This window comes from Pan troglodytes, chromosome 9 (genome assembly GCF_028858775.2).
Source record: "Pan troglodytes isolate AG18354 chromosome 9, NHGRI_mPanTro3-v2.0_pri, whole genome shotgun sequence".
Taxonomy (NCBI): Eukaryota; Metazoa; Chordata; class Mammalia; order Primates; family Hominidae; genus Pan; species Pan troglodytes.
In genome coordinates, this window is record NC_072407.2 from 9,469,658 (window position 1) to 9,496,774 (window position 27,117).

General features: G+C 38.6%; 3 protein-coding genes and 1 pseudogene across 3 annotated transcripts in view; 2 read left to right on the forward strand and 2 right to left on the reverse strand.

Moving 5' to 3' along the window:
• The window catches only part of HBE1 (hemoglobin subunit epsilon 1), a 254,659-nt gene that overhangs the window by 69,744 nt on the left and 157,798 nt on the right, over positions 1-27,117 (reverse strand). The gene's annotated exons all lie outside the window — the stretch shown is intronic.
• Positions 4,096-5,034, reverse strand: OR51B5 (olfactory receptor family 51 subfamily B member 5). The gene has a single exon (XM_009459791.5). It carries the CDS (start codon positions 5,032-5,034, stop codon positions 4,096-4,098), a length of 939 nt encoding a protein of 312 aa, XP_009458066.5.
• Positions 13,000-13,938, forward strand: OR51B6 (olfactory receptor family 51 subfamily B member 6). The gene has a single exon (XM_521774.3). It carries the CDS (start codon positions 13,000-13,002, stop codon positions 13,936-13,938), a length of 939 nt encoding a protein of 312 aa, XP_521774.3.
• On the forward strand, positions 24,121-24,355 carry LOC107967006 (transmembrane protein 258-like; annotated as a pseudogene).

The window sequence follows — 27,117 nt, forward strand, 5'->3', positions numbered from 1 at the left end:
ATGACTAACATAGGGCCATCTCATTTATTTTTGAGGCACTTTGTGACTAATCACTTTCATCTGTCAGTTTGGTGGCATGTACTTGAAATCTAGGGACATAAACTCCTAAATTTCCCGTAAAATAAATTTTGTCAATGAGTTTATTAATAACAATGACTGTGTCTAAGGATTTAGGCTATAAAATCAAAAACAGATTTACATTCTTTAATTGGACATGGAGACCTCTGGGTCCTTAATCATTTCTAATCATCCTTGCTGCCCAATTTAATACTCATATAATCTAGTAAGTATCTTTAAATATATCACCTTTCATTTACCCTACAAAAATCTGCATCTCTGGTGAAGGAACCCAGCAATTATTCGTTAATACGAGGAATAAAGTTCATCTTCCCCTTTTCTAGTATAAATTCATTTTATATGGGAGGAAAAGTGATCTGTAAACTCATTAGACTATACATATTTTTTCAGTGTGTCTCTAAGATTCTTCCATGTCTTCTTAATCATTTCTAAGATTGGCTTAGTCTACAGAAATGCACACTTAGCCTTTCATTTCCTGACTCAAATTAAATATTCTTAGGGTATGTTATCCCTTCAAGCCCATACTATACAAGTATAATATTATTTGAAAAAGAAAGGATGGTATTTGGCAATGGCTTTTTTAATATATATTCTTTTACACCTTAGATTTCCCATAACTACATGCTACTTATTTATCTTAATAGGCACCATGGAATTTATTCCTCATGAGGTCCTTCTCTGTATAAGTTATATTCTTCTTTCAGTCTTGAATGATGAAAAGCTGAATTACAGGCTTCACCTGCTGTAAGAAGGTGGTTCACCAGTTTGTTAGTCCACTGGACCACTCTGAATTCTACTCTTCTTATGAATACAAATTTATGTGCAGTGTTTCCCGGGAGATAGATAGTGTTATAAATAGGCTTCTTTTCCTAACTTTTATTTTAGGTTCAGGAGTACAAGAGCAGGTCTGTTACATATTTAAACTTGTGTCACGAGGGTTTGTTGTACAGATTATGTCATCACTCAGGTATTAAGCCTAGTACCCTTTTTTCCTGATCCTCTCCCTCCTTTCACCCTCCATCCGCCAATATAGGCCCCAGCGTGTGATGTTCCCCTCCATGTGTTCTCATCATTTAGCTCCCACTTATAAGTGAGAACACGTGGTATTTGGTTTTCTGTTCCTGTATTAATTTGCTAAGGCTTCTAATAGTATATAGCATTTTACCACAGGAAGACTTGTAGGAGATCACAGAAAGTTCTAAATTTTATGATAATACTAACATACTGTGTTTGTGTTGATTGTTAAAATGGGTTTTGAATAGAAAAACATGTCTGAGTGGATTTCCACCATGAAGCCTTCTGTATAACTAAGTTTGAGATAATTATTTAGTCTTCCCCCCCACCTCCGATGTCCTGTGTCTGTATTCATCCTACAGCATCTTCTCAATGAATTTAGTTTCACACTTACTTTCAAGTCAGAAATGAACTTCTTAAACAAGGGAAATAACTTCATAAATCATTCACCAAATGGTCAACTTTCCTGCCATTTTTAGGTTCCATTGCCTGTATTTTAGAAAAAGAGGCAGCTCTTCTACCTAACAGTATTTTCCAGTTTTAGAGAAGATTCACATATCTATAACTGAGATGATATAATTATTAATTGTCTTTGGTTATAAGTGAAACTCAACTGAAACTAGGCTGAACAAAACAAATTACAAGAAGAGGAGTTTATTAGGCTGTGGAATCAAAAAAAGATTCAAACTGTCCTCCTTGTCACTGAGTCTCAGGAAAACATGGAATCAGGGATTTGAAGATTCTTTTTATTTATTATCATTTCTTTATCTATAATTTACTCTAAATATTTATTATAGTTTGAAGTCACTTGCCTGATGAAAAACATTGTCATTAACAATTCTAAGCATTGCATTTTAGTAATTCTACCACAACAAAAGCATTACTCTTTTTTTTTTTTGCAATGTCATATTGAAAAATTCTTTTTAAAAAAGTTCTTCTACTGCAGTTAGGAGTTTGGAGATACAATGCAAAATATCAGTTTTCATAGGGAACAATATTTTTGGAGTAGAAGGAGGAGAAATTTTCAGAAAAAGAAAGTAGGTACTACTTCTATAAGCATGATGGAATACAAGGCAAAAAGTAGAAGCCACTAAGGATAGTCTATTTTAGTGGAGTACCATTCACACTGGCCTTATAGTTAGAAGATATAAATTTGAATCATGACTATACCAATTAAAAATTTTATGCCCTTGGAGGGAATATTTAACTTTTTTATATTAAATTTCCCCATCAAGAAAACAGTGATAATATCTACCCCACAATATTTTTATGAATAAAATAAGTTGTAGATGTAGTAGAGCATAATTAAGGGACACATGTTTGGTTTTATGAATGATTGAAAGCAGGACAAAAACCTACCATCACATATATGCACTCACACTCACAATTTAGTATTCAGACTGTGTTGCTCAGGTGACATGGCGTGACAAGGATAAAAAACATGATAAAGCTGATTTTTTTATATGTTCAGTTCTTTCACAATTACATCTCTTAATGAAACAGAATATAAATAAGGATTGCAGTTTTTCTTAAGTTGGACTCTCTATGAGCAATGCCTGAGATAGGGATTCAGACGTGTGCAATTTATTAATGAATGCTCTCAGGAGACAGGGAGCAAGTAAAAGCAGTGTAGACAGGGGAAGGAGGTAAGCAAGTGCATACTGAAGCTGGAGCTTAGCTTCAGAAGGCAAGAGGGTCAGTATTTGCCTATGGCCTGCTACCTAAGGAGCAGGGGCCATTTTCTTCATAAGACATTTCCTGCTGAGTTGAGAACAACAACCTGCAGAAAGCAGAAACATGAACAATGAGCAGCCAACATTCACAGGTGCACAATTCTGTAAAATGATCGGGGTAAAACACCAAAGACATAAACAATATCTTCTATATAGTCCCCTCTCTTGTCTCACTGAAGTATTATTTTTGCTCTGATTAAAGTATAATTAAGACATAACCTCCCTCTTTTTAGGATATTTTAAATTGAGTTATGGGTCCCTTCCTAACTCAGCAGACAATTTTAATCAAATGAGAATGACATTGTTGTATTCTTTGGGAAATTTACACTTATTACATGGAATCAGAATGTATGTGCAGAAAGCAATCATTCTTCAAAAAAATGCAGAAACCTATTTTTTTTTGTTCCTTCAGACCTTTTTCATAGCAAAAGGAGGGTGAAGGAACTCTCTCTTCCACTAATTTGGACTAGTCAGCCAGCGTAGATATCTGGGGATGGCCTCAACATCGGAGCTAGCAACTAGGGTAGTAGAATAAGAATGACAGCAAGATAGAAGGAGGTGCTGACTGTGTCTACGTCCTCTCATTTATCCATGATTCCTCTTCTCACATTTTTTTGTTACAAGTTTGTCAGAAGGTACTGCCTTGGGGAATAAATATGAGTTTATGGTTTTTGAGACAAATTCATTATCATTTGATGGAGGGAGGAGGAACCAACTAGACTGTTGAGATGATAAGTAATTACGTCACTGATCAAAGAAGATTATATTCTTTTTTGCAGGAAAATTCCTGGACTTCAGTGACCAAATTTATAGGTTCCCATTGTTTGTATGGACATCTGCAGAGAAATTCATAAGAGTTGGAAATTAGATTTGACATAGTAAACCAAACTCTATTCCATTTCACTCGAACCAACTAATAATTTTATATTTTTATGATTCTGTTCCTATCTGCTAACTTTATACCATGAAATAAACATATGTTAGTTACATTATAGACATACCAATAGATGCCCAAGGTATTGTTATCACAATAATTTAGTGGAAAGCTTAGAGAAATATTCTGTTTACAGGAATGCAACAAAAATTTGTACAAACTACATTTAGCTAAAGAGTTGGGCTTAAAGAGATACCTTAGGGAAACTTGAAGCTCTATTTTAACACCTATTTTACCAAGTCATATGAGCATGCATGCTAGATATGAGACTTCTTTGTTCTCCTGCTAAATATTAGAGTTTTTACATTCTGTGAGAGTGACTGTGATGATTGGAGATCAGGTTCCAATTCTATGGGTAGTAAAAAGGTGAAGAATGGCATTCTGAATCTGCTTGGTCTTGACACTATATGTTATAGGATTCATTAGTGGAGGGAACAGAAAATAGGCATAGCTCATAATGAGGTGAACAATATGTGGAACCTGCTTTCCAAAACGATGAATCAGAGACAATCCAATCACTGTGACATAAAAAACCAGGACACAGCAGCTATGGGAGACACAGGTATTGAGAGCCTTGGCCCTCTCCTCTCTGGAGGCAATGCTCAGGACAGTCTTGAGTATCAACACATAGGAGATGAAGATAATCAGAGAATCCAGCACAAATATAAAGACTACAAGCACAACTGGGTACTGTCGGTTGAAGGTGGTATCAGCACAGGCGAGTTTAATGACATCCTGGTGAAGGCAGAATGCATGTGAAAGAACATGGGAGTGACAATACAGAAAAAAATAGAGGGGCGTGATTGGGGGAACAACGGATATAAATCCCCTCATCAGAACTCCCAGCCCAATCTTCACTACTCGAGTATTAGTAAGTACAGAGGTATATCTAAGAGGGTTGCAGATGGCAATAAAACGGTCATAGGCCATGGCAAGCAGAATGCCAGACTCGACAAAGGAAAGTGAGTGTATAAAGTAGGCCTGGGAAAAGCAGGCTGCACTTCCAATCTCCCTGTGATCCAGCCAGAGGACTCCCAGCACCGTGGGCATTGTGGTCAGGGTCAGCCCCAGGTCTGTGGCAGCCAGCATGGCCAGAAAGAAGTACATGGGCTCATGAAGATTGTGATCTTCCTTAATGAGAAGAAGGAGGGTGCCATTGCCAAAAAGGATGGATATATACATGAACAAGAAAAATACGGAAATCCAGTGATGAGCTGCCTCCAAGCCTGGAAAACCAGTCAATAGGAAGGGATGGGAGCTGCCGTTGGATGACATCCTGGGTTTATATAGAAGAAATGTCTTTCTGTTTCTGTTATTACCACAGTGCACAGTTCTACCTTCAAGGTATCACTTCGACTATATCATTCTCAGAAGTTTTTCCTAAAGATAATAATGACATCAATATAAGTGATTGTTTCTCAAAATACATTCTCAGGGTTACTCATACTATTTGTATTCTTAACTGCACATTCCAGGATCTATCTCCTACCTACCTAATCAAATTCTTGGAGTTTCAACTGTTTAAGCGTTCTCTTCAGAAAAAAAAATTATGTAAACTACAACTTCTAAACTGTTACCCTTAACTAGGCAGATTTTAAAGAATTCATATTCTATGGGGCATTCAAGGGGATTTCAAGAAAGCTAACACTAATTTTTTTCTGGTCTACCACCTAAACCTGTATTTGCCTTCACAGTAGTGATCCCTAATCCACATTTTCCTGCATGTAAAGACTTAACTGAATTATCAGCTAAAGTCTCAACAGCCTAAGAAAGAAAAGTGTGGGAAGAGAAACTCTGCCACTACCACTGTAGCTAAGGAGCAGTCAGATTGAGAAAGAGACACTTGGCCTCCAGATTTCATGGACTAGTGAGGGGGAACAGACATTCACGATTAGTGTGAATTACCCTCTTGTAGAATCCTTCAGTACTACTCACTACTTGTGACAATAGCTCAGTATAATTATAAGTTAGATAATCATAGACTTTGGGGCTGGAATAAATGATTAGGCCAGCCAAAGACATCACTTATAATAGTGTATCTCCTTCAGTTTAAACATCTTACTGTTTCTTATTTACAAGTACTTTTTCTTTTTAAATTATTTTTCTATAGGCCTACTGAAGTAATTCCCTAGAATCTGACCTCTCTCATTTCAAGTTCTCCATTTGTATTTAAACATCCATCTTCCTGGTTTCCTTCCCTTTATCCCCAGCCATAGGCTTCTGAATCTGTTCTCCCCAATACTGAGTGAGAGCTATTTCACTGCTTAAACGTGGTGCTGTCTTTTACTGAAGAGAAGAGATTAGTCCTTTGAGAAGGTTTTAATATTCCTTCTGCCACAAGACTAGGGGCTTCTTGCATATAGACATGGTGTTTATTTGCTTTGCTCAACACCTTGCAAAGTATCTAACATGTGACTGATATACATTTCTTAGTTCACCTAATATTTGTGAACACGCATCATGTGACAGCCATGATATTTAAAGCTCTCTGGAATTAAATGGTAATAAGACAAAGTCCCTAATCTTATAAACCATAAATTAAGTTGAAAAATAAATAAGACAATTTTAAACAAATATAAATGCAAGTTTAACATAAAACAGTACTACTTGATGTAGATTAATTGGATGGTATTGTATACAAGATAGTATAGCAGTTTGAGGGGCCTAGAACTGCACCTATGAGGAGGTCCCATTTGAACTGAGACCTCAATACAAAAGAAAACCTGACCTTATACAGACCTAGAGGAAAACTGTTCCAGACGGAAAATCAGCATGACTGGCATTTGATAAGAAAACAGGAGAGGGACAATAGATGATGTCAAAGAAGCAGGTAGTAATCAAGTGTCATAGGGCCTTATAGACCACCATGGAATTTTTGTTTTGTTTTGTTCTTACTATAAATGTAGTAAAGACATTAGGACACTTTGAAAATCACAATGGAAAATAGTGTGGTGATATATTCTGATTTGTATTTTTAAATTACTCACTTAGACTGCTATGTGAAGAATACTAAGCAAGAGACAAGAAAAGAGATGAGTTAGAAAGCTATTTTAAAAATCCATATGAAGAGTCATGGTGACCTTGACTAGGAGAGAAGCAGGGGAAATGAAAAAAAGAGAAAAATAGAAAAACTTAAACAGAGACAGATGCATTTTTGAAGTAGTGCCAAGATTTGCTGATATATTAAAAATGGGAGTGAGGGAAAAATCAAATGAGGTTTCCCCTAGATTTCTGTTTGAACAAATGAAAGAATGGTGAAGCCATTTACTCAAAATGGAAGTCTGAGGGGGATACATATTTACTTGTGAGGAAATCGAGAGTCATTAGTAAATATAGCTGAATTAGAGCAAATGCATCCCTTGCTTTTTTTTCTTGTCACATACCAGAACAACTTCTTGAAGTTGTTTTTATCCTAAGTTAAAAAGATGGTAGTATCCAAGTATACCCCTTCAGAGTTACTTTGTCAGTGTAAGGCACTACCCTAAAGATGCCACCAAAGGAAATGATCCTCTTACCTTCCACCCATAGAGATGAGATCTAACTGTAATAGTTTCAGTGAAGAGATGCCAGACAACTGGGCGTGAGGCAACAACTCAGCACTTTTGGCTTGATGTTAAGGAATAAAAAATTGAAAGAATCATTTTTCAGCATCCATATTCTGTCCTAGGACTGAGAGACATAAACCGGAATTCAGTGCCTATTGAACATACAATGAGTGATGTATATTCTTCAGTTACTAGACGCAAAGATAATCCAGCTTAGCTCCTCCCCTTCTGTGTTCTATGTACTTCATTTCTCTGTCAACACTCTTACTTCTCTGACGTTTCAGCAATAATCTCCTTTAACCTAATCTTTCACTGTATCTCAACTTTGTGAAAAATTCCTTCTTAGAATATGCAGCACAAGTGATGAATCACTACAGGGAAAGCTAACCAAACTGTAAGGCAATGATTGTATTTTGCCAATAATAACCTGCAACTTAAAGTTTCCCCTTCTCCATTCCCAAGAATTCCATGCAGACATACCTGGTAATGCAGCTATAATAGTGATCTATGGAATCACTCTACTTTGTTTTGTGAAAATTCTTGTGTCCTCAGCTAGTTGTGGCTCTTGGTTTCTGAGAAGAAAGACAATGAGAGAAGAGATAAAAGCTGAGGGAAAAAAATATAGGGAAGGAAAGAGATCATAAAGACTGAGGATAGAAGCAAGAAGATTCTATAATGGAACACCTAGAAAATCAGATAAACTTCTAACATTTACAGCCATAATTTTTCTCTGCTTTGTTTAAAAAGTAAAATGTAGTAGAATAAGAGGTGCCTTCCTGTTCATCTTTTAGAAAGGAAAGAAGACATATGAGAGGGTCAGTCATATTCACATCACTGAGTACAGAAGGTCTTAGGTAGTTGGTTGGTAGCACTTGGAATTGCTTTTGAAGTTCTATCAACTTCAGACTGAAATCTGTGCACACATCCAAAGCTGTGGACTATTGAGATCCTTCACTTCTTATCTTTCTCTGGAGAGCTTACAGAGGAGTCTCCTAGTACACTCTTTATATATCTAGGAGTATTTCACCATACTCCCAGGTACCATAACTTGTTTGATGGTGAGGAAGAGCAGGGTTATTGTGTCTTACCTAAAGACTTAGATCATGTTGTTCCTTCTCAACGTCTGTTAAGAGAAGCAGTCACTGTGGTTATTAATAAAGACAGCACCTTCCCAGATGTCTCCCTTTTATAGCCAACTTGGATCTTAAGAAATATTTAACTCCTCCTTAGAGGGAGCTGGCACACTTAATTAGTCCCCCCAAGCTTTTAAATAATCTTTCTTTTTTCAAATAAGTTACTGGCCGAATCAAGCCACTGGTAAGAACTTTATGTGTGGGGAATCAGAGAGCCTGTCTTCATAGCCCCAGCAGACTCTGGTATCACCTCTGGGAGGTAATTTATTCCCTACATTTACTTCAACGGTCAAATCTTTCCCAGTTTATCTCAAGAGAAAGCCTATATATCTTCTTGGCCTATGTAACCTGAATTTCTACTATATTTCCTGCTTGGTTTAGATCAGAGAAAGCTTGAAAGCAGAGAGCTAGATAGACTAGAGTCAATATAATAAAATTCAGGCAGCCTTCTCTAGTACCCAACGTGAACGCACAATCTGCAGTTATCACTAACTATTCCCTTCTTGAGTTTAGCCTACCAGAAGTTTTCTCTTTTCCAGGGGATGCAGCAGGCATACTCATCACATGGTGCTTCAGCCAAGCACACCACATCACTTTGTGATGGCAATTATTATATGCGTTTTACAGGTAAGGACCATGAAATGCAATGAGATAAAATAATTCCAAAGTAGCACAGCAAGAGCCAGAGCCACAATGTAGACAAAATATTCAACCTCCAACAGAGGAAAACCTCCAGTAAAAGGCAGGACAGAGACAGAGATCTTGAGTTGTGCTGTTCAAAGCCCAATACCCACAAGGCTGAGGGCACAAATAATAGAGAAAAAGATGGAAGGAAGGAGGTAGGGAGAGAGGGAAGAGAGGAGGGAGCAGAAGAGGGAGGGAGGGAAGAACAATAATTATCTAAATCAGGAATGGTCTCTGGGGAGGAGCTTCTAAAATAAATGTTCCTACCAGCCAGGCTCATGTGCAGATTCTGAAAAGATGATGCCCAAATCTTTCATACGGCTAAAGATGTGAGATACATGACTATGGAACTGAAGAATGGAAGGGAACAAAGTTTCAGGTCAGTGAGTGTATTTAATGAATCTCCTCTGTAAGATCTCATTGCAGGAACCAAGGCAAAGAAAGAGAGGGAGATCGAAGCTGATTTCTTAGCAAGAGAAAAGTAATAGTGTTGTCTGCTAAGAGTAGATATATGTAGTAGGCATGGGTCCTAAAGACTCCCTGACATCTCTAAAACTTGGTTTCTTTGAGAGTTACCTCTTCAAATATAAAAAAGTGAAGGATAGATTCTGGAACACATAAGGCAAACAATTCTACGAACAAACCAGAGCATGGGTGTTGACTCAGGCATGAATTATGGGGTTGTAGTAATTTCTCTCCACCTGACTGATTCTTTCTTTAATCTCTCTGGCTTCCATTCTAACCCTGAGAGTCCCCCTGCCCCCAACCCCATGTCTTTTACCCTAGAAGTCCAGATAAGTGCCAAATATAGAATCAACTCTTCCAAATTCTTGAGGAGGTATACCTCTGTAATCATCAGAGGTTCAAATACTTTCTAGGAAAAAAGTCACTATCTGACCATATGACTAATAAACCAATTCAAAATTAAGCTTGGACGGAGCTTGGGTTATGTGTGCCTCTGGATCAGGGGTACAGATTCACATAGCTGTGTGACTTTAGCACCTGGAAAAGTTTATATTGTGTAACAGGCATCCACTACTCTTCCATCTTCTTTTGCCTGCTTTCTTCTAGCCGCCCTGGCAGCTGATTAGATAGTACCCACCCAGACGGAGTGGGTCTGCCTCTCCCAGTCTACTGACTCAAATGTTAATCTCCTTTGGCAACACCCTTACAGCACACCCAGGAACAATACTTTGCATCCTTCAATCCAATCAAGTTTGCACTCAATATTAACCATCACAGAAAGGATAATAGCCAAAGGTAAGGGGGTAAAAAAAGGATGGAGATACTAAGTGCTTGAGACAGAAAAGAGTGTCAGGAAAAGTGAAGGAAAAAAGCCAAAGGGAAGGTGAGAGAATATATGAAAGTTAACATCTGAATGGGCTCCTGCTGAGGTGTCTGCATAGAGCCATCGGTTTATGCGGCAGAGTTTGAGACTTTGAGAATTAGTTTCTCATTAATAAAAACTCAAGTCTATTCTATGACAGAGACCCTGGAAGAGGGTGAATGGCTGCAGGGATGAGGCAAAGGTTTTAGATTTTTATCCCCTCTGAAACTCACAGATCATCTCATATACCAAAAAAGCAACTGAGTGAATCAAGTGAAAGCACTCAGTTTTCAATATGAAAACAGACAAGACAAACAGCTATTTTAAGGATTCTACCCAAAAAATGAGGTGTATATAATGCCCCAGTCCAATACTTGACACACGGTAGAAATTCAACAATTATTTTTTCCATACATTTGTTTCTCAGCTTTATTTTCCCTATCTGGTATTCCTACTCCTGTTTTTTTTTTAATTTATCAATTATATGTTTATTTAGTAGTAATATAACACAATTAACTAGATTAATGTTCTGTATTATCTTTACCCTCCCAGCTTTATTTAGGTATATTTAAAATTTGCTAAGAAAGCAGACCTCACATATTTTTACTACCAAAAAAATTAAAGTTATTATGTGAGGTGATAGATATATTAATTAGTTTGATTATGGTAATCATTTAACAATGAATACCTATAATAAAACAATAAGTTATATACCTATGTACAATTTTTATTTGCCATACTGCTTCTTTAATCCTGCATAAGCTAAGTATTGTCTGAACCTTTCACTGGCAGGCAGATTGAGCAATAATACCTCCTTTTCTCACTTTTTGAGGACAGAGTTGCTTTCCCCTCTACTTCCCTCAGTCCCAATGCCCCAGGCTCAACGTTACTTTTAGCTATGTCAGAAGTTCCCACACTGGCTCATCAATCTTTTCTCCTTTCTCTTTCCCACCCAGACATATCACATTTTATCTGCTGATTAGAGAAACTATAGTTTAAAGTCAAACACAGGCTCCTAAAAACCCCATCATCATCTTATATCTATCTGTTCCCAAGGCTTCCACAGAAAAAAAGGAAATCATTTGACACACCTCTGGGTGAATAATCCTGACATGTACTCACTAGAGAAAGAGAAAGGAGGTGCTTCTCTGAAACAATAACAAAAACACAAAAATAAAAAAATTATCCACTCTTTATAAAACATTTCCCCGTACTTTGTGTCAAGAGAATGACTGAGAAGACAGAAATCACTAGTAGTGTTTACAGGTTATATAACCAAATCTCAAGATTAAATTACTTTCCCAAGATCATTATTGTTAGAGCAGAGCTGAAACTTCAACAAATTCTTCTGAAAATTAAAGTCCAGTAATCTTGGATGCATTCTTTTCATGGACAGAAAGAGGTCTTGTAAATCGTGCATAAACTTACATCAATATGCTCTTTCAATAGTATATGAGATGTATGGTCCAAACCAACCATAAGAGAAGGTGGGCCTATTTTCTCTGGCTCATGCCACCAACACACAATTTATGTATTCTCAGAGGTTGGCTGCCTGCACCAGCTGAAATCTTAGAATTCTAATGACTCACAGAGCCTTCTCACTTTTGTCAAATCCCATCAGATTCCATAGTTTAAAAAAAAAAATTCTCCCTGATCTTGCCTAAATTACCAATTTTTATTTTTGCATCACCAAGTAGGTGATATGCAACAGTAGTTTGGTGCTATTATCAATTAGTGCCTTCAAAAGCTTATCATCAAATCCACATTTTACTGTTTATTCTTCAATTTATATTATGAAAATTTGAATTCTTTGAAGCAGCGTATCAATAACTAGGGTTATAAAGCTGGGCAACATAGAGTTCTATGTGCTTTGGAAACACACACAGGTAAGTCACTCTTACGTCATTTTCTAACTACCCAAAAGTCTCTCGAGCTTCATCAATTGAATTTTCCCTCCAGGGATATTGAAGAAAAGTCAATCTCTGAAATTTACTATTTTATTGTATTTGCTCATATATTTCTTACTTGTGTATTTGTTTTTCCATATAATCTTTATATCTGCTTTTCTAATAGTGCTTAGAACCATTTTTCTACTGATCTTTTAGGTCTCACATAGTCTGGGAAACATTTACATCCACCCTATAATACCACCAGTCAGGATGAAGAGCACCATGAAAAGTGACCTATAAGTTTCAGGCCATTACAGCACTATTCAAATATAGTGATTTCTTCTTTCATTTTGTTTTTATTTTCTGGGTTATATGATTTACAATGAATTCAACAATGTTTATTCTGCATGAATAGCTGTATCCCCAACGTAGTATCCAATAATCTTACATAGAGTAAACCCTAAATAATATCCTCTTTATACATTCTATTTTCCCATACCTAGGATCTCCCAGGAATGACTAAATTATCATCCTTGCTGTCACTGAAAGTCAGGACTGGTGAACATCTTATGAACAGGTAGAATTCTCAAGGAGCAACTTTTATACAACTGATTACTATTGTTTTACCTGGAGTAAATATTTTTCTCTTTGCAAAGCTGGCAATGGGGCTCAATAAGTCTGCTTCCACCTTCCAGCTTACTGGCTTCCCAGGCATGGAGAAGGCACATCACTGGATATTCATCCCGTTATTGGCAGCCTACAACTCCATACTTCTTGGCAATGGCACTCTTCTCTTTCTCATCAGGAATGATCATAACCTCCATGAGCCCATGTACTATTTCTTAGCTATGTTGGCAGCTACAGACCTCGGAGTGACATTGACCACAATGCCCACAGTGCTAGGTGTTCTGTGGTTAGATCACAGGGAGATTGGCCATGGAGCCTGCTTCTCTCAGGCCTATTTTGTCCGTACTCTTTCTGTCATGGAGTCAGGTGTCTTGCTTGCCATGGCTTATGACCGTTTCATTGCCATCCGCAACCCCTTAAGATATACCTCTATCCTGACCAACACCCAGGTAATGAAGATTGGTGTGGGGGTATTGACAAGGGCTGGTCTATCCATTATGCCAATAGTTGTTCGCCTACACTGGTTTCCCTACTGTCGATCCCATGTACTCTCCCATGCTTTCTGTCTACACCAAGATGTCATCAAGCTAGCCTGTGCTGACATCACCTTCAACTGTCTCTATCCAGTTGTAGTTTTATTTGCAATGGTCTTGTTGGACTTTCTCATCATCTTTTTCTCCTACATTTTGATTCTCAAGACTGTCAGGGGCATTGGTTCTGGAGGAGAAAGGGCCAAGGCCCTCAACACATGTGTCTCTCATATCTGCTGCATCCTGGTCTTCTATGTCACTGTAGTTTGTCTGACATTTATTCATAGGTTTGGAAAGCATGTTCCTCATGTCGTTCACATCACAATGAGCTACATCCACTTCCTTTTCCCACCTTTTATGAACCCATTTATCTATAGCATTAAAACTAAGCAGATTCAGAGTGGCATACTTCACTTATTCTCTCTGCCTCACTCTAGAGCATGACATTGTTTCACTGGTCTCTGAGGAATAATTCAGGGGACCTGGACAGGGTGACAATGTTGCCGGCATAAGCAACTAGGGAAAGTCATTTCAATGAGAACTAATCAATCCCTGAGCATTTCAGTGGAAATCAATCAATCCCTCTGCTACTTAGAACATTATTTTACCCTGCCTGTCTATTGCTGATTTGTATAAGATATATGTACAACACTAAGTACATATCTCAGTGCTCAACTGATATTGTTTTCTCAGGTAATTTAACTCACATTGTTTGATTAGCTTATGGCTGGCACCATATACATACATACTTACACACATACATATACACACACACAGATACATACCCATACACTATTATATATATTTAATATATATAATACACACTATTATATATACTTAATATTTATTTAATATATAATAGTGTGTGTATGTATCTGTGTGTGTTTATATATATTATATAAATAATATATATATATGAACCAATTATATATATAATTCTTGGGTCTATGATTTGGGTCACCGGTATTTCAGTCAATGCCCATTGCTCTCCATATGGCCTGCATTTATTAGTCCTGTTATACATAGGAATAAGGCATTTTTGGCCTCAGACATACATCCAGTTCTCTTGCATATATGGAGCTGGCTGCTGTTTCTAGAAAATTGGACGTGAAGAAATGAGACTTTCTTCAATGAGAGTAAGCCATTTCCCTCAATTACTTTCTTCAATGAGAGTAAACCATTTCCCTCAATTCAAAATGATGAGTCTAGGGAAACTATCTCTATGAGAAATGTGTTCAGTTAAAACTTTGGTTAACATTTATCAAATAATATTGATAATAATTTGAAAACAGAGATATAATTTCTAATTCAGATGACCATTGTCTTGATAGTTAATTCCAGTTACTACTGAACAGAGAGATGCATTTTCATAAAGTGGTATGAGAGGTCTGGTTTAGGGGAACATCAGAGATAAGACTAGATAGGGGTGTCTGGCATGTGCAAAATAGCAGAGTTGAAAAACGAACAGTTGGTCATATGTGGAGAGTGGGGAGGAAGGGAGAGGATGGAGGCAATGCTCATAACTAGAAGATAAAATGGCCTTTTCTGGCTCCAAATACTTTTCAAAATTGATTCTTTTCAGAGTCTAGGCATGAGAAGAGGGGGTCTGTGGTCCTATGGCCAGGTGAAGAGCCAGTATCCATGACTCAAATGATAAGTTTTAAATTAATTTTAAAAGATATTCTTTTGACCAAAATACAGGGTATGATGTGCTTGGACTACACAAGGGGCCACCCAGTGACCAGTCAGCTGGATGCACCTCATCTCTGGCCTCTGTCATACTGACACTCAGTGATCTATGGCTGCCCACCTACTCTTCATCACAGAAAGGTGGGGATTTTTTAGGATTCTTGGGATGTATAAATAACACGGAGAAAACAAAAATAAAATAATACCTTCACAATAGTTTCCAGGCTAGTAAATGATCTTTATCTGATTAGACCAAAAGATTTTGTTTGTTTTACTCAACTTGGCTGTGTGTCTGTCTGTAGTATGTGTGAAATTTGCCTTTCTCTTTTGTAGCTTCTTGACTGTGTGCTGGATGATGGTAAATATAACATAGTTCTTATTCCCTACTGTATTACAGAACTTCTTACATAGACCATTTTTAACAAAATATAATTTTTCATTAAAATGAATAAAATTTAAAGTGACCCATGTCTTTCTGTGTGTCTGTTAGTTCTTCTGTCTGTTATTGTTCTCTGTATTGTCTTCCAAGATATTGGCAATGTATACTTAATCCTGTTCTTTCTTCCCTTGGCCTTTTGGGAATGAATTCAGGGGGATCTAAGCCACATCAAAGAAAATCTTTCTTGACTCACCCTCTAGGTCCAGTGATCCTGAAACCTGCCATAGCAGGCTAGTATAAAGATAACTAGGATAACAATACATTTTATAAATTCGGTAAATGGACACATTTGACTGACAACCCTGAGTTTCTCTCCTCCCTTTCTGTTCTTCCTTATACTGAAGAGATGTGATGAAGAGACAAGATAAAAAGTCCAAGAGAGGTGAAAGACTGGGATTGCAGTTTCTCTTTGTGGAGTCCTGTGAAACAGAGCGGAGCTCTGGGCTCCCGATGGTCCCAGAACAACATACCAACAGTAGGGTCAAAGACCTCACCCCTCCTCATGATCCTCCCCACTTCCTCCCGCCCCTCCATGCCACCAGCCACACTGAGCGCTCAGCTCCTCCCAGGTCCTGGACCTGCAGCCCTAGCCAACATCAAGAGGGCATCTTTGCCAAGAATGCCTGGAAGAGACTCAGCCACTCACAGGAAAACGTCCTCCAGAAGCCAGGGAAAGCTGCTGAGACAAAAGACAAACAGTTTGAAGAATATGTCCAGAACTTCAAGCCACAAGAAGCAGAGGGTACCAGACCTGAGAGAACTCTGAGGATGTTTACAAGCAATCAAAGGCATTCAAGAGACCTTGATGAAGCTGAGTCACTGTGTGAAGTCTGTGTGCTGGATTGGTCTGGGCAGGAAGGTGTGAAAATGGTTGGTGAGAAAGGTGATGTGCTCTGGGAGGATATCCATGAAAAACTCATGGATGCATCCTTGCTAACACTGGAAAACTACCTGGACCAATTTCCTGACTTGAAGAATCACATCACCAAGTGCAGCAGGAAGCTGACGGACTATGACAGTGCCTGCCCACCTCCATCGGGCTCAACAGAGCTTCAGGAGGAAGGATAGGAGCCTCTGTCTAAGGCAGAAGTAGAATTTCAGAAAGCAAAGAAAAGGTTTGAAGAGTTTAATTTTGACTTACAAGAAAAGTTACCATTATTATAGTCAAGACGAATTGGATTTTATATTAATACTTTCAAAAACATCTCCAGCCTTGAAGCTAAGTTTCATAAGGAAACTGTGGTGCTTTGGTACAAACAGTATGAAGTGATGATGAAACTGGGTGACCAGTATGCTGACAAGGCCTTCAACATTCAAAGAGCAACACCCACTGATTTGGGTCCTCTCCACATTGCAAAGATGTCCTCATGGGCTAGGGAGCTTTCATTCCACCCCAGCCCAACAACTAGTTCAAGTGAAACACTAGCACCTGCTTCTCCTATGCCAGCATGACCTGAGTCACCCTTGCAGTCCTATCTCTGTCTAAAGTCACTTGACAAAGGAACTGCAGCAGGAAAAATATCATCTTCACAGACTGTCCTAAAGTAAGATACGTGATGTGTACTGTATCCACAAATCATCTGTAAAAGTTGTTTTCAGTGGTGTGTCATTTCAAATAAACCTTGGGAAATGTCTAACAATTACCTTTAAAAATTAAAAAAAAAAAGAGTAGGGTCAAGGGGTATAGGGTAGCAAAATTTTCTTAAAGGATCAATGTAATGCCCTGCTCTGATTCCTATAGTGACATACGATTCAATATACAGACAAGGTCCTAGAAGTTCTTTTAAAAATCTGCTGCAACCTGAGGGTCCTGTTAGAAGGAAAACAAACAGAAAGGACATCCACACCAAAACCCCATATGTACGTCACCATCATCAAAGACCAAAGGTAGATAAAACCACAAAGATGGGGGAAAAACAGAGCAGAAAAACTGGAAACTCTAAAAATCAGAGTGCATCTCCTCCTCCAAAGGAATGCAGCTCCTCACCAGCAACGGAACAAAGCTGGACAGAGAATGACTTTGACAAGTTGAGAGAAGAAGGCTTCAGACGATCAAACTCCTCCAAGCTAAAGGAGGAAGCTCGAACCCATGGCAAAAAAGTTAAAAACCTTGAAAAAAAATTAGACTAATGGCTAACTAGAATAACCAATGCAGAGAAGTCCTTAAAGGACCTGATGGAGCTGAAAACCAAGGAATGAGAACTACGTGACGAATGCACAAGACTCAGTAGCCGATTCGATCAACTGGAAGAAAGGGTATCAGTGATGGAAGATCAAATGAATGAAATGAAGCAAAAAGAGAAGTTTAGAGAAAAAAGAATAAAAAGAAATGAACAAAGCCTCCAAGAAATATGGGACTATGTGAAAAGACCAAGTCTACGTCTGATTGGTGCACCTGAAAGTGACGGGCAGAATGGAACCAAGTTGGAAAACACTCTGCAGGATATTATCCAGGAGAACTTCCCCAATCTAGCAAGGCAGGTCAACATTCAAATTCAGGAAATACAGAGAACGCCACAAAGATACTCCTCGAGAAGAGCAACTCCAAGACACACAATTGTCAGATTCACCAAAGTTGAAATGAAGGAAAAAATGTTAAGGGCAGCCAGAGAGAAAGGTCGGGTTACCCACAAAGGGAAGCCCATCAGACTAACAGCAGATCTCTCAGCAGAAACTCTACAAGCCAGAAGAGAGTGGGGGCCAATATGCAACATCCTTAAAGAAAAGAATTTTCAACCCAGAATTTCATATCCAGCCAAACTAAGCTTCATAAGTGAAGGAGAAATAAAATACTTTACTTTACAGACAAGCAAATGCTGAGAGATTTTGTCATCACCAGGCCTGACCTAAAAGAGCTCCTGAAGGAAGCACTAAATATGGAAAGGCACAACCGGTACCAGCCACTGCAAAAACATGCCAAATTGTAAAGACCATTGAGGCTAGGAAGAAACTGCATCAACTAACGAGCAAAATAACCAGCTAACATCATAATGACAGGATCAAATTCACACATAACAATATTAACCTTAATGTAAATGGGCTAAATGCTCCAGTAAAAAGACACAGACTGGCAAATTGGATAAAGACTCAAGACCCATCAGTGTGCTGTATTCAGGAAACCCATCTCATGTGCACACACACGCATAGGCTCAAAATAAAGGGATGGAGGAAGATCTACCAAGCAAATGGAAAACAAAAAAAGGCAGGGGTTGCAATCCTAGTCTCTGATACAGCTGACTTTAAACCAACAAAGATCAAAAGAGACAAAGAAGGCCATTACATAATGGTAAAGGGATCAATTCAACAAGAAGAGCTAACTATCCTAAATATATATGCACCCAATACAGGAGCACCCAGATTCATAAAGCAAGTCCTTAGAGACCTACAAAGAGACTTAGACTCTCACACAATAATAATGGGAGACTTTAACACCCCACTGTCAACATTAGACAGATCAACATTAGACAGATCAACGAGACAGAAAGTTAACAAGGATATCCAGGAATTGAACTCAGCTCTGCACCAAGCGGACCTAATAGACATCTACAGAACTCTCCACCCCAAATCAACAGAATATACATTTTTTTCAGCACCACACCACACCTATTCCAAAATTGACCACATACTTGGAAGTAAAGCACTCCTCAGCAAATGTAAAAGAACAGAAATTATAACAAACTGTCTCTCAGACCACAGTGCAATCAAACTAGAACTCAGGATTAAGAAACTCACTCAAAACCACTCAACTACATGGAAACTGAACAAACTGCTCCTGAATGACTACTGGGTACATAACAAAATGAAGGCAGAAATAAAAATGTTCTTTGAAACCAAAGAGAACAAAGACACAACATACCAGAATCTCTGGGACACATTCAAAGCAGTGTGTAGAGGGAAATTTATACCACTAAATGCCCAGAAGAGAAAGCAGGAAAGATCTAAAATTGACACCCTAACATCACAATTAAAAGAACTAGAGAAGCAAGAGCAAACACATTCAAAAGCTAGCAGAAGGCAAGAAATAACTAAAATCAGAGCAGAACTGAAGGAAATAGAGACACAAAAAAACCCTTCAAAAAATCAATGAATCCAGAAGCTGGTTTTTCAAAAAGATCAACAAAATTGATAGACCACTAGCAAGACTAATAAAGAAGAAAAGAGAGAAGAATCAAATAGATGCAATAAAAAATGACACGGGATATCACCACCGATCCCACAGAAATACAAACCACCATCAGAGAATACTATAAACACCTCTACACAAATAAACTAGAAAATCTAGAAGAAATGGATAAATTCCTTGACACATACACCCTCCCAAGACTAAACCAGGAAGAAGTTGAATCTCTGAATAGACAAATAACACGCTCTGAAATTGAGGCAATAATTAATAGCTTACCAACCAAAAACAGTCCAGGACCAGATGGAGTCACAGCCAAATTCTACCAGAGGTACAAGGAGGAGCTGCTACCATTCCCTCTGAAACTATTCCAATCAATAGAAAAAGAGGGAATCCTCCCTAACTCATTTTATGAGGCCAGCATCATCCTGACACCAAAGCCGGGCAGAGACACAACAAAAAAAGAGAATTTTAGACCAATATCCCTGATGAACATCGATGCAAAAATCCTCAATAAAATACGGGCAAACCGAATCCAGCAGCACATCCAAAAGCTTATCCACCATGATCAAGTGGACTTCATCCCTGGGATGCAAGGCTGGTTCAACATATGCAAATCAATAAATGTAATCCAGCATATAAACAGAACCAAAGACAAAAACCACATGATTATCTCAATAGATGCAGAAAAGGCCTTTGACAAAATTCAACAACCCTTCATGCTAAAAACTCTCAATAAATTAGGTATTGATGGGATGTATCTCAAAATAATAAGAGCCATCTATGACAAACCCACAGCCAATATCATACTGAATGGACAAAAACTGGAAGCATTCCCTTTGAAAACGGGCACAAGACAGGGATGCCCTCTCTCACCACTCCTATTCAACATAGTGTTGGAAGTTCTGGCCAGGGCAATGAGGCAGGAGAAGGAAAAAAAGGGTATTCAATTAGGAAAAGAGGAAGTCAAATTGTCCCTGTTTGCAGATGACATGATTGTATATCTAGAAAACCCCATTGTCTCAGCCCAAAATCTCCGTAAACTGATAAGCAACTTCAGCAAAGTCTCAGGATACAAAATCAATGTGCAAAAATCACAAGCATTCTTATACACCAATAACAGACAAACAGAGAGCCAAATCATGAGGGAACTCCCATTCACAATTGCTTCAAAGAGAATAAAATACCTAGGAATCCAACTTACAAGAGAGGTGAAGGACCTCTTCAAGGAGAACTACAAACCACTGCTCAAGGAAATAAAAGAAGATACAAACAAATGGAAGAACATTCCATGCTCATGGATAGGAAGAATCAATATCGTGAAAACGGCCATACTGCCCAAGGTAATTTATAGATTCAATGCCATCCCCATCAAGCTACCAATGACTTTCTTCACAGAACTGGAAAAAACTACTTTAAAGTTCATATGGAACCAAAAAAGAGCCCACATTGACAAGCCAATCCTAAGCCAAAAGAACAAAGCTGGAGGCATCATGCTACCTGACTTCAAACTATACTACAAGGCTACAGTAACCAAAACAGCATGGTACTGGTACCAAAACAGAGATACAGACCAATGAAACAGAACAGAGGCCTCAGAAATAATGCCGCATGTCTACAACCATCTGATCTTTGACAAACCTGACAAAAACAAGAAATGGGGAAAGGATTCCCTATTTAATAAATGGTGCTGGGAAAACTGGCTAACCATATGCAGAAAGCTGAAACTGGATCCCTTTCTTACACCTTATACAAAAATTAATTCAAGATGGATTACAGACTTAAATGTTAGACTTAAAACCATAAAAACTCTGGAAGAAAACCTAGGCAATACCATTCAGGACATAGGCATGGGCAAGGACTTCAGGTCTAAAACACCAAAAGCAATGGCAACAAAAGCCAAAATTGACAAATGGGATCTAATTAAACTAAAGAGCTTCTGCACAGCAAAAGAAACTACCATCAGAGTACAGGCAACATACAGAATGGGAGAAAATTTTTGCAATCTACTCATCTGACAAAGGGCTAATAACCAGAATCTATGATGAACTCAAACAAATTTACAAGAAAAAAACAACCCCATCAAAAAGTGGGCAAAGGATATGAACAGACACTTCTCAAAAGAAGACATTTATGCAGTCAACAGACACATGAAAAAATGCTCATCATCACTGGCTATCAGAGAAATGCAAATCAAAACCACAGTGAGATACCATCTCACACCAGTTAGAATGGCGATCATTAAAAAGTGAGGAAACAACAGGTGCTGGAGAGGATGTGGAGAAGTAGGAACACTTTTACCCTGTTGGTGAGACTGTAAACTAGTTCAAGCTTTGTGGAAGTCAGTGTAGCGATTCCTCAGGGATCTAGAACTAGAAATACCATTTGACTCAGCCATCCCATTACTGGGTACATACTCAAAGGATTATAAATCATGCTGCTATAAAGACACATGCACATGTATGTTTATTGTGGCACTATTCACAATAGCAAAGACTTGGAATCAACCCAAATGTCCAACAATGATAGACTGGATTAAGAAAATGTGGCACATATACACCATGGAATACTATGCAGCCATAAAAAATGAAGAGTTCATGTCCTTTGTAGGGACATGGATGAAGCTGGAAACCATCATTCTCAGCAAACTATCCCAAGGACAAAAACCAAACACTGCATGTTCTCACTCATAGGTGGGAATTGAACAATGAGAACACATGGACACAGGAAGGGCAACATCACACACCAGGGCCTGTAGTGGGGTGGAGGTGGGGGGAAGGGATAGCATTAGGAGATATACCTAATGCTAAGTGACGAGTTAATGGGTGCGCACACCAACATGGCACATGTATACATATGTAACAAACCTGCATCTTGTGCACATGTACCCTTAAACTTAAAGTATAATAATAAAAGAAATAAATAAATCTGCTGCAAAAAGGCCATCCTCCCTACATTTTCTTTTCTACCCCTATGTGATGCTTAAAATAAATCTTATTTCTGGAGATGTGGCTAATTCCCTAACCTAGATGCAGGAAGAAACCTTAGCGACTCCTGTTCCAAAGTTCCAAATCCCTCAGGCTGGGAGAATAAAGAAGGAGGGAGGAGAGAGGAGTGGGCCATATGGAGGAGTTTCTGAAACTAATTTTCTTTGCAGCTTGGCTTCTGAGTATAATCTAAAAAGGTGGTGTTGGATCCAATATCTTGACCAGGCTTAGGGGTTCATAGCCACATCTATGGCAACAATGAACAGACTTATGAACAGGTCGGTAAAGGACTCTAGTGTGTCTTGGCCTAGAGGCTCAGCATAGGAATGGGCAGTAGACGGTTGGCTTATTAGAGATTGCAGAGAGGGAAATGCAGTAATATATCAGTCAAGATGTGATGGGGTATAAGAATGTATCATCCCAAAGACTCCCTAAAATCTTTAGAACTTGGCTTCCGAATAATCTCTTTTGCAAATTCCTAGAAGAGGGAAAATCCTAGATCTCCTTTTTCATTCCCTAGCAGAGAAATCTAGTTAGTAAAAATCAAGTTGAAAATCCACAGGAATACAGAATGATATCTCTGGTGTAGTTCCAGACTCTGGTTTGGATTATCTATTTCCTTTGTTGCTCTCTTCGGGCTGCATAAACCAGCTTCCTCTTTGCCTCTATGTGTTCTACCATGTACTTACTCCCAAAAAAGATGAAATTAGAGTGAGGATAGGGGACACTGTAATGACAAGGGTATAGACTAACAGAAAGAAAAACTTACCAAATAGATTAGTGTCAGACTGAGTAAAGCAAACTTTGACATAAGGCACAATACTTTAAATTGCTGCATATTCCCAGAAATGAGCCTAGTATCCATCAGAAAATGTATGCAAATCCTTATAAACCAAAGTCAGAGAGAGCTTGTTGGTTCACTTCATTCCATGCTGAGCTATAAGCACTTCAGATTTTGAAGATCTCAACCACACCCAGATAGAGAGTGATAGTGGATCCGGTGTCTCTGTCGGGGGATGGGAGTAGATAAGGAAAAGTGTTTACTATTTTTTACCAGCAGGGGAAACTAGCCAGATGAAAATGGTGCTGGATGCTTTGGGCAAAAAGCCATTCAGAGCCATAATGAACTACGATGATGGTCAGGAATTTAGTGTATTTGTAGGTCAGATGATCAGTCTATGGCTTTGGAAAATTGTGAACATTAGTTGTTGAGCCTTATAATGAGAATGTGATGATTAAATCAGGTCTACTGGATACTATGAATCAGAATAGATAACATTGTTAGATATAATTACCTAGTCAGAGAGCAGAGATGAAGTCAGGAAAGCAAAAGATAAGAAATAACAGAAGTCTTCTGGTGGCAGAGTGGCGGCTTAGCCTGCTGGGGCAAAATGGAGCTCAAGGCCATGAGCAGATACAACAGCCCAGTCAACCCAGCTGTCTTCCCCCATCTGATTGTAGTGCTTTTGGCCATCGGCATGTTCTTCACCACCTGGTTCTTTGTTTACGAGGTCACCTCTACCAAGTACACTTGTGATATCTATAAAGAGTATCTCCTTGGTGGCCTCACTCTTCATGGGCTTTGAAGTCCTCTTCCTGCTGCTCTGAGTTGGCATATACATGTGAGTGCCCAAGAGTAACAACCAGGTGGCTTCACTGAATCCCTGCTTTTGTAAATTAAGTTTTTTTCTATTGCTGGACGTGTCCCGCCTGTTGCTTACAATAAAGGCAGATGTATGGCATTAAAAAAAAAAAAAAGAAATAATAGAAGTTAGGCAGGGATTGGGGCATGAAGGTTGAAAACAAGAAGGAAAAGGAGCCCAAGGAAATGCAAGTGTTGTAAAATGTGCTAAGTAGATGTCTGGGTGGCATTCCTCCATGAGAGAAAGCTTAAGGGGAGAAAGAGACCCTGAGTGTCTTCAAAACTCAAAGTTTTACGAACGGAATGATTAGTCTGGAGAAATCATTTTTCATCAATACAGGATCTCAAGTGTTTCCCCGCAATGAACCCAACCCCTCACACACACACACACACACACACACACACACACACACACTGGTGAGTGGACAGACATTGTTTTACAAGTCATGATGCAGCAATCTTGGAATTACAGTTTTTTTTGTTTTTTGTTTTTTTTTTACTTCAAGCTATGGTGTTGAGTACATGATCCTAATCACCAATTAATTGTTCCTTTAAGCCCTTAACCTCTTGACACACATACACACACACTCTCTCTCACACAAAAGCGCCACACACACAATCATAAACACCCATCACCACCACTCAGCTCCATGAGGTACACTCACTACTTTTATTAAACCAAGCACAGATACCAAGTTTTTGAGTGTGAATGCAGAAAGAAGATATATTGAGGTCGATTTTTCTCATAGATACTACTAAGATTATATTGTCTGGAATCTTATGTGACACAGAAAAAGAACAACTCTGCCATTTGGCCATTTGCTTGTGTTTGGACTTGTGAAGGTCTTTCCATCATTCTGTTATTGGAAAGCGGGAAAGTAGCATTTTCATGAGGATTCTATTAAAAACTAGGGACCATATGCAATACATCCAGACTATATTTAGTGTACAATAGAAAGCAATTACCATAGCAATTATGTTCCCTAGCTGTCTTCTCTCTTTGCAAACCCCAGCCCCCACTCAGCATGACATGGCAGGTATAAAAATAGGCAACTCAGACCCATTTCTGTAAAGGAGGAGAAGCTTGTGTTAGGAATGGAAGAATGCCTGGGCTGGAGAACAGGGCTTCACAACAGTGTAGTGATAGATTCACCCACATATTATGTGATGTGGACCTCTGAGCCAGGTACTATCTCATTCTCCATGGTTGCAATAAGGTCGATTATAGATTCAATAAAGGAAGAGGTATCTCAACACTATAGAAAGAGTAAAATTTTCAGGGTTCAACAAGCGACCACCTAAGGGCAAAATATTTTCCTAAATTTTGACAAACTTTAAGTTCAAAAAGCTCATCTAGCTATGACAAAGTTTGACATAGTTAGATGAGCTTTTGATCTGTGCACTTTCCCTCGACCTTGACCACCAATCTTGACTTCACAAAAACATTGGAATTTGGGGGGATATGGAGGCAAGCCAAATGCAGAAACAGGAGGTCATGGTAAGGCTATGATGCAGTTTAGGAGCTATGTGATGTGTCATTTCTGTGACAGGATATGAGAGCTGCACATCTTTCTGTTTAGAAATTCCTGCCATATTTGTAATTCTCAATGGTCAGTCCCCTTGCTGGACTATAAATTCAACTACATGCCAGCTTTAAGCACAGTGCTTTGAAGAGAGTAGGAGCTTAAAAAATATTCTGTATTAAATGAAAAAATAAACTAAGCGTGAGAGGTATTTACGTGTCTCTCTATTCCTCTTCTCACTCCATCTTCATGTGCATCTCTGGATATCTCTGATTTTGTGCACTCTAAGGCAGCCCTCTAAGCTGTTTGCCCATCCAGCATATGACAGAAGACTCTTCAAAGTGAATGATCTAAGTCCCTTGTTTACAGGGTCCCCCCACCCTCTTCCTTCCTGAGCATGTGTTCTGGATATGCTGAAGCCAACCTCACAGGACTTTGTTACCTTTCCTAAGTTTCTATTGGTGAATTTCCACTTAAATGATTTTAGTAAATAATTTTTAATCATTGTAGCTTCTATGGTGGATACACAAGGAGAAGCAGAGAGAGAGGGAAAAAAATTACGTAACAGAAGGCTACAAGGGGATTTCTCAAGCAACTGCTTCTTCTTGTCATTCTTGTCACAGCAGTGAATCTTGGGCAAATAAGGGACACTCAGTAAAACCAAATGTGTCAATAATCATGCTTGTAATAACCTTGAATTCAAGTGGTAGCTTATCACAACTGCTAAATAACTTTTCTTCTTTGTCTGGTGAGTTCTGTAGACATTTAGAGTATAGGGCTGGCAACTGTGTTTAAAATAAGTTGTCTATTATATCAGGACTCCATGGAAACATCTAGTGAACCAGAAGGGCTGGTGGTGAGAACAGTGTTATTAGAATACCACTGGTGTTTGCCAGCTGTGGAAAACATGCGTATAGAGCATACACTGATGCCAAAGGCAAACCAATGCATGGCTGGTCCCGGCATGGCAACAAGTAACCAAATATGGGAGGAGAGACAAGATCAAGCATACTGTAGAAATCGCTGTGAAGAGATGCATTTAGATGAAAAGGTAACCCAATTCTGGTCTGCCAGTCAGCAACCATTTTCCTGTCTATGCACAGGATAGGATACGGCTGTACTACCTTGAAGTTTTTTCACAAAGCACATTGATACACAAAAACATTATCGAGATGCACATGTCATCGGTTTGCCATGACAGGGCTCTTGGTGTGAATCTGACT

What these genes read in the sequence shown, in the direction of transcription:
- OR51B6 (XM_521774.3), top strand. Translation starts at nt 13,000, where the DNA reads ATGGGGCTCAATAAGTCTGCTTCCACCTTCCAGCTTACTGGCTTCCCA.
- OR51B5 (XM_009459791.5), bottom strand. Translation starts at nt 5,034, where the DNA reads ATGTCATCCAACGGCAGCTCCCATCCCTTCCTATTGACTGGTTTTCCA.